General features: G+C 29.5%; 1 protein-coding gene across 1 annotated transcript; it reads left to right on the forward strand.

Moving 5' to 3' along the window:
* Positions 1-1,097: 1,097 nt before the first annotated feature.
* LOC110917112 (CASP-like protein 1F2) lies at positions 1,098-8,280 on the forward strand. Its single transcript, XM_022161732.2, has 3 exons — positions 1,098-1,355; positions 1,443-1,575; positions 7,925-8,280. The coding sequence occupies exons 1-3, from the start codon at positions 1,162-1,164 to the stop codon at positions 8,153-8,155; spliced, it is 558 nt and encodes a 185-aa protein (XP_022017424.1). The 5' UTR covers positions 1,098-1,161; the 3' UTR covers positions 8,156-8,280.
* Positions 8,281-8,686: the final 406 nt, after the last annotated feature.

Here is an 8,686-nt window from a genome sequence, read left to right on the forward strand (position 1 = left end):
TGGAACATAAATATCTGTAGCCACCATTAGATAACTAGACATTGTTTACATAATATGTTATACGAGTTTTTAGAACCTATGCGTTGTGACGGGATTGTTAAACCGAACAATATAAAAACATTAAAATGTTTAACCACGCACGTGCGTTGCGGATAGTTACGTAAACGAAAAAATAACATTGGTTTGTTATTGTACAGTTACTCGCTACAACAATCAAAAGAAAAAAATCATGATGCCCAAAAGGATTTACATCGTAAGTGATATTTAACTAAAATATTTTTGTTAATATAAATTGTTTTGGTATAACCTAATAAATTGATCCATATAAATAGTTAAAGTAATTAGTTTACAGGCAGAGGATCTTGTAAAAAGTGCCCAAAGTGTGAGAAGTGTATTATAACATTATATATAATACTATATAACACCATATAAACATGGTATAACAATATGTAACACCATATAATACCATATAACGCTATGTAACACTATATAACATTATATAACAAATATAACACTATAGGTTGTCTGATAGCATGTCTCTGATAGATGTATAGTGTTATATATTGTTATATAGTGTTACATAACGTTATATTGTGTTATATGGTGTTACATAGTGTTATACGGTGTTTATATGGTGTTATATAGTATTATAAATAGTGTTATAATACACTTCTCACACTTCTCACATTTTGGGCACTTTTTACAGGATCCTTACCCTTAGTTTACATTTAGAAAATATAAGATAGTTATCTTAACTTCTTAAGGTGGTATTAGAAGAAAGAAAAAGGGAGGTGTGTTTGGTGGTGTGGTGACTAATCAAAAGCAAGAAAGTGGAATGGTGATCAATAACAAGCAAGAAAAATGAATAGTAAAATTGTGAGAGCAAAGAAATTTGTTAATTAATATATAGGGGAAATTACACTTTCTTACGTTCCCACCATCACTTAAATCGTTACAACAACTAAGACAATTTCATTTATAATGATTTCATTCCAATTACGTATTCAATCATCTCTCGATTTCCATAACGAATAACTGTTTAATTTACGTGCTCGATTCCTTTTCAAAACAGTTTAAAACACTACAAGTACATAAACCGATTAAAACTCGCGCAAATAAACCCCAAGTTTGGATTCTTTTCTTTTTAAAACATTAGAAACCATGACAAGGGAACTGAGGTTTTCGATGAGTACATGGAATCATATCATCGATGCCGCACATGTCGGGTTACGTATTTTGGCCAATGGATTTGCTGCAACTTCAGTTGTCACGATGTTGACTAGCAATCAAGAAATCTATATGATGGACAACATAGCTATTGCTAAAGCCCATTATAGTTATTCTTCTGCGTTGAGGTGAATATGTTATGATTTGAAAACAACGTTAACTTATTTGTGATTTTAACATGTTTTTTGCTGTTATGCTGATGTGACGGTTTTTAGGTACAAACTGATAGCAGATGCAGTAGGATGCTTTTTCTCTCTATTATCCTCAGTTCTGGTTTATAGGAAGACGAAGTGCTCTCATACTGAACCCAAAACGTCTTTCTATTTTAATTTGCTTATTGCTGACATGGTATGTTCGAAACTAAAAACTGTTTCAAAAAGAAGATTTTTTTTGTTCGAACAATAGGATACAAAGAGAAAAAATGATGGATTAAGGACATTTAAATTTAATACGAGTGCTCGAACAAAATCAACAATGATAGCTTATATCTATTTTACCCCTCAACCCCTTCTATCTCTTTATTAACTTTTAAGTAATTACACCAACTTAATTATTCTTAGCCATTAAAGTGATGTGATCAATGGTTTAAATAGTTTTCTAGGTTTCTTAAAGAGTATTACATTTGTTCCTCTCTCTCTCTCTCTCTCTCTCTCTCTCTCTCTCTCTCTCTCTCTCTCTCTCTCTCTCTCTCTCTCTCTCTCTCTCTCTCTCTCTCTCTCTCTCTCTCTCTATATATATATATATATATATATATATATATATATATATATGGGATTCGGTTTAATTAAGAACCACCACGAGTTGTGAGAATCATAAAAACTCTTACTTCTGAGAACTCCTACTTCCCGAGTGAGTGGGGCTATAATTTTTGCCACAAATGTAGATGAAAATGTTATAAACGCATTTGTAAAAAAACAATAAAATTTGTATAGTCGGTAGTTACGCCTGATGTTACATTTGTTTACAGTGATGTAAATTTTTTTTACATGACCAATAAATTTGTTTTTACACCCGATGTAAATTTTTGCATGCGGCATTTTTTATTTTTTATTTTTTTCGCTAGAGCAAGTGATATTTCGTCACTAAAAGATACCTAAAAATCACACAATTTTTTTTAATATTTTTTTAAATCCCTATACTCGAATTTTTTTTTGTGACGAAATATAGCGATTTAAAAAAATTGTGTGTTTCTTAGATTTTTTTAGATATTTTTGGTTGTGTTCAGATTGGTTCTCATGATAAGGATCCGTTGGGAACAACCATTTATTGCGAGAACCACGAGAACCAATGTGAACACAACCAAAAATACCTAAAAATAGCTAAAAAACACAAAAAAAATTTTTTTTTAATATTTTTAATAAAAATAAATTGCTGGATTTCGTTACCAAAAAATAAATTAAAAAAAAAAAATTTGCTACTAAAAGTAGCGATTTTAATGTAAAAATATATTTTTTTTTTGTTTTTTTTTTTTAGATTTTTTAAGTTTTTTGGGGGTTTAGTTTTTAGTATTTTAGCTTGGGTTGGGGGGGGGGGGGGGGTTAGGTTTTTCTTAGGTTTTTTGGGGGATTTAGTTTTTAGCATTTAGCTTGGGGAGGGGGGGGGTTAGGTTTTTTTTTTTTTTTTTTTTGAGAGAGGGGGTGGGAACAACCATTTATTGCGAGAACCACGAGAACCAATGTGAACACAACCAAAAATACCTAAAAATAGCTAAAAAACACAAAAAAAAAAAATTTAATATTTTTTATAAAAAAAATCGCTGGATTTCGTTACCAAAAAATAAATTAAAAAACAAATTTTGGCTACTAAAAGTAGCGATTTTAATGTAAAAAATATAATTTTTTTTTGTTTTTTTTTTTTAGATTTTTTAAGTTTTTTTGGGGGTTTAGTTTTTAGTATTTTAGCTTGGGTTGGGGGGAGGGGGTTAGGTTTTTCTTAGGTTTTTTTGGGGATTTAGTTTTGAGCATTTAGCTTGGGGAGGGGGGGTTAGGTTTTTTTTTTTTTTTTGAGGGAGGGGGTGGGGGTTAGGTTTTTTAGGTATTTTTGGTTGTGTTCACATTGGTTCTCGCATTTCTCACAATAAAGGGTGGTTCCTAACGGATCTTTGTCCTATATATATATATATATATATATATATATATATATATATATATATATATAGGACAAAGATCCGTTAGGAACCACCCTTTATTGTGAGAACCGCGAGAACCAATGTGATATATATATATATATATATATATATATATATATATATATATAGGACAAAGATCCATTAGGAACCACCCTTTATTGTGAGAACCGCGAGAATCAATGTGAACGCAACAAAAAATACCTAAAAATAGCTAAAAAAACACACAATTTTTTTAATATTTTTTATAAAAAAATCGCTACTTTTAGTAGCAAAAAAAAAGTTTTTTTTGGCTACTAATAGTACCGATTTTAACATAAAAAATATTAAAAACAATTTTTTTTTAGATTTTTTTATTTATTTAGATTTTTAGGGGGGGTGGGGGGTTAGGTTTTGGGGGGGAGGGGAGGGGGGTTTAGGTTTTTGTGTGTGGGGTGGGGGAGGTTTTTTTTTTTTTTTTTTTTTTGGGGGGGGGGGGGAGTTTAGGTTTTTTTTTTTGGGTGGGGGTTAGGTTTTTTTAGCTATTTTAGGTTGTATTCACATTGGTTCTCGCAGTTCTCGCAATAAAGGTGGTTCTCGCATGAACCTTACCATATATATATATATATATATAGTGGAGAGTTCAAATGAGAAGAAATTTTTTGTAAGAATAAAAAAAAAGAAATTTCAACCAATAAGAATGTTTTATTTTACTTTATTTAATTTTTGTATTTAATATTAGTATAAGGGTATTTTGGTAAAATTAGATGGATCATTAATTGTTAGTCTTCCTTTTTAATAGCTAACTTCATTAAATTTGTAACTTATTTAAGAAAACATATTTTTTCAAAAAAAAAAAAGAAAAAAATATAATTTAAAGTGTAGCATAAATTACGCGGTGTGTAGTAAATTACGAGCCGTGTAGGATAAATTTCAATATGTGTAGGATAAATTTCAAAACGTGTAGGATAAATTTTGATGTTTGTAAGCAAAAAATCTAACCGTGGAGGATGATTGTGTTTATGACTAATTAATTAGTTAAGGATAATAATTAATGAGTTGAGTGAAAAACTATTTAATGTTTTACATTTGTACCCTTTGTTCTTTTTCTTCTTAATTTAATTTTCTTCTCAAATGAACATTCCCCTAAATATATATATATATATATATATATATATATATATATATATATTTGCGTGTGTGTGTCTACTAGTAGGGTGCCCGTGCAATGTGGAAGAGCCGACATTTTGCATCACGGTACTTGTTTCTAGTAGGTTTTTTATTCGTATAATATTTATTGTAGTATTATTGTGCTGTATATACATCATAAGCGAAGTGATGGGTTAGTCCATTTCATTATGGCGTGCATGATTCGATCCGTTAAGTTATTATCCTAAACGAAATCATCGGTTGGTCTATTTTATTAATCAATCGGTTTTCGGTTTATTCGGTTAGATTGTCGGTTTTTTATTCGGTTCCTTTAATTTCAATTAATACCCAAACCACACCTGGGTTAAATTTTTTTCTTAGAAATACATGAAGAAGATGTGTAAATATATGAAATAGATGTATAAGTACATGAAATGAAATTTTAAATACATAAAATGAAGATATAAAATGTGAAATACATAAACTGTAGGTATAAAAGATAAGAATATAAAAAGATGAATAATAGGCTCAGTTCGCTTAATTTTATTAAATGACGCTACATAAAACTGATAGCAGGTTTTTGGTTAATTTGGTTTTTGATTAATCAGTTTTTGACTAATCGGTTTTTTGTTAATTAATTTTTTTGGATGATACCGGATCTGTTACATCTATTTTCGGTTAATGATTCAGTTATTACTCACTTTTAGACATCGTTAATCACGTAACAGTGGTGATTTTCAAAATTTAAACAACTATTGCTATACTATACCATATCAAAGAGAATAAAATGCTTGTTTTTTTTGTGTAATTTTTTTAAAAATAATATTAACGTACGAATAAGTTATTGCCTCTTAAAATCTTGGTGATAGTTAGTTTTTATAAGTGGATAAAATAAAAATACTAACTCATTATCCATAATTTGGTTAAAATAAGGGGAACTAAAATGTATTTAAAAGCCAAAATGGTATAGTCCAGTTGGTTGGTCAGGGGGTTTTCCACTAAGTGATTTCCTTCTTGGAGGTCTTAGGTTCTATTCCTACTAAGTATAAACCATGTAAATATGTTGGGAGAGCACCTCTGGGAGAGATTCGAACTTAGAGTGAGGGGTTTAAACAACATATGCCGGCCCTTTTGAGTAAGCTGGAAATCCAGCTGATCTGTCGTTCAAAATATTGTAATTAAAATAAGAGAATTAAAGTGTAATTATAGTTTAAAAGACTAATTCACCCTCAATTTTGCATTGTACCTTATGCATTAAAATAAAAAAAAATGTGCTTAACTTTTGTGTATTTTAAAATACCCTTCCCTCGTGCATTATAACATAGTACGTGTGTGTGTGTGTGTGTATGGGGAATTGTTCAAATGAAAACCACTTTTATCGTGAAAACTCGAAAACTAACTAAAAAAGCCTAAAAAACACAAAAAAAATTCAATTTTTTATTAAAATCGCTAGTTTTTTTATATAAAAAAAAAATTTATCAAAAAAAAAAATTGTAGCGCACATGTGTAATAATTCACACTATGTGAATTATTACACATGCGCACTACAATTTTGTTTTTTTGAAATTTTTTATATAATTTAAATAGCGAAAATTGGTATGCAAAAAAAAAAGTTTTGGTATGTTTTTAGGCTTTTTTAGTTAGTTTTCTAGTTTTCGCGATAACTAGTGGTTTTCATTTGAACCTTTTACCTAAGTAGGATAAGAATGAATCTTGACCTTTCACTTTTCAAATTAATGATTAACATGGAAATGTAGGAAAAAGAGGGGTGTAAGTGTATTTTCATAATAATCTATTTGTTGAATTCTCTTTCACATGAAAGGTACATACATATTCCCTTCTAATTTTTAAACAAACTTTTTCATACGACATAATTTTTTTTTTTTAAATGCACCATAAAATCAAGTATTTTTTTTTTAATTTCAACACCACATTGCTATATAAAATATAGGAACTAAAAATCCCAAATAGTTATCTTAGATTTCTATGTTGTATAACATTTTTATGCTTGATTTTTTTACTGGATTTTTCAACTACATTTTGTGTTGATTTTTTTTTTGTGTTGAATTTTTTCTGTGTTCAATTTTTTTGATTCATTTTTTTACTGTATTTTTTGTTTTACATTTTTTGTGTTAGATTTTTTTTGTGCAACATTTTTTGTACTATATTTTTTTGCTAGATTTTTTGATACAAGATTTTTTGTATTGTATTTTGAGAAAACAAAAAAAGAATGAGAGTTTGTGTTTTAGTATCAAAATACTCTTACATCCTTCATATAAAGAATGCTTAATGTCATCTCCAAAATCTTTCTTAGACTAGTTATATAAAACTCACTTTTTTAGTGGATCCTCTCTCTCTCTATATATAGACAGAGAGAGGCATAATGAAAAGATATAAAGAAAACCCAATATGGTTAAGAAAACTTAAAAAACCTTTGTAAACCACATGTAACAAACTTTATTTTTCAAGAAAAAAGTTCAATATTTATATGTTATTAGTATTTTTTGACCAATGTTACCTGTTACATAAACATTTACACATTGTATGTTACACGTATTTTTGACCTATGTTACATGTTACAATATGGCTCAAAATGTTTGAAAATATGTATGTTACATGTCCTAATTTTTCTAGAAAAAAAAATGATTGTTACAACTTTAGTGGATTTTCTCTCTATAATTACCAAAAAAAAAAACAGTTATACGCACATTATTATACTTAAATTCAAAAATAATGAAAATGTTTACTTTTTTAGAATAAGTTATTTAAAAAAATAATGATATCTATCAAAACTATCGGCTTTAAAACTAAAGTAGTGCTTATTAGGGCTGTAAACGAACTGAACGAACACGAACAAGACCTTGCTTGTGTTCGTTTGTTAAGAAATATATGTGTTCGCGAACCGTTCACAAACACTTAACGAACGAGATTTTATGTTTGTGTTCGTTTGTTAAGGAAATCAACATATTCGTGTTCATTTGTGTTTGTTTTATTAATTTTAGGCAACAAACAAAAGCGAAACACAAATGGAAACAAATAACAGAATATATAATATATTGACACTTATTAGATATTTAGTTTGTCGGAATTTTGAAGTATTTAAATAAATATAAAAACTAAAAACACTAATGAACTATCGCACACAAACGAACATGTTACCGAACGTTCACGAACATAAACGAACGAACACGACCTCTGTTTATGTTTGTTCATTTAACTAAACGAACGAAATTTCTTGTTTGTGTTTCTTTGTTTAATAAATGAACGAACACAAACAAACTTCCCGCCAAACGGTTCACAAACTGTTCGTCAAACGTTTGATTCGTTTGCAACCCTAGTGCCTATACTACAAATTTATTCAAAGCAAACCAAATTGCACCAATCAACATTTATCGAAATTTCTGAAACCCAGTTGTAATATATGGATGATACAATTAAGTGCAGGTGATGATGATATTGATGATCTCTGGATGTGCGGCGGCAACCGGGGTTGGATTCGTTGCACTAAAAGGGATTGAAGAGCCGGGGATTAGCTGGGCTCCGATATGTAATCTGGCCGGAAAATTCTGTTTGATGGGCACCCTTTCCATTGCATTTTCTTATGCTGCTTTCGCTTGCATGACCGCCCTCACTTTCCTCTCAGCATGGAAGCTCAAACTACTGGCAACACATTAAAGGATTATATATTATTTGGATATTATGTTTAGTTTAATTTAAAGCAGTATATATACTCTAGGCCTTGAACGTTATCACATATTATCGAACTAAATGGTGAAACATCCGTTTCGATTTAATTGGTACCAGCTATTGCCAAGGTTGTCAATGAGAATCCCTAGAATTCAGGGACCCTAAGCAAGCAGAAAAAAAAAATTAGGTCCTTAGGCGATTCTAATGGAAATTGAGTTTATTTATTTACACGAGTCTCAACTAAATGCGACAACTTAATGGGTTTAAAACCATAGTGGGTTTATACTTTTTAAATATAAATTATTTAATTTGTTAAAAATAAATTATAACCTCCCATGGGCAGGCCTTGGTTATTACATATTTCATTAATTGTGAAAATGGTATAAATTTATAATATTGATCACAACTGGCACAAATTACGATAGAACAAAAATGAAGAACAAGAAGAAGACTAATCGAACATATCAAGATGAAGACTAACTGAAGATAACAAGATGAATGCTTTCATGAATGGTGTCT

The sequence above is a fragment of the Helianthus annuus genome, chromosome 16, assembly GCF_002127325.2.
Source record: "Helianthus annuus cultivar XRQ/B chromosome 16, HanXRQr2.0-SUNRISE, whole genome shotgun sequence".
NCBI lineage: Eukaryota > Viridiplantae > Streptophyta > Magnoliopsida > Asterales > Asteraceae > Helianthus > Helianthus annuus.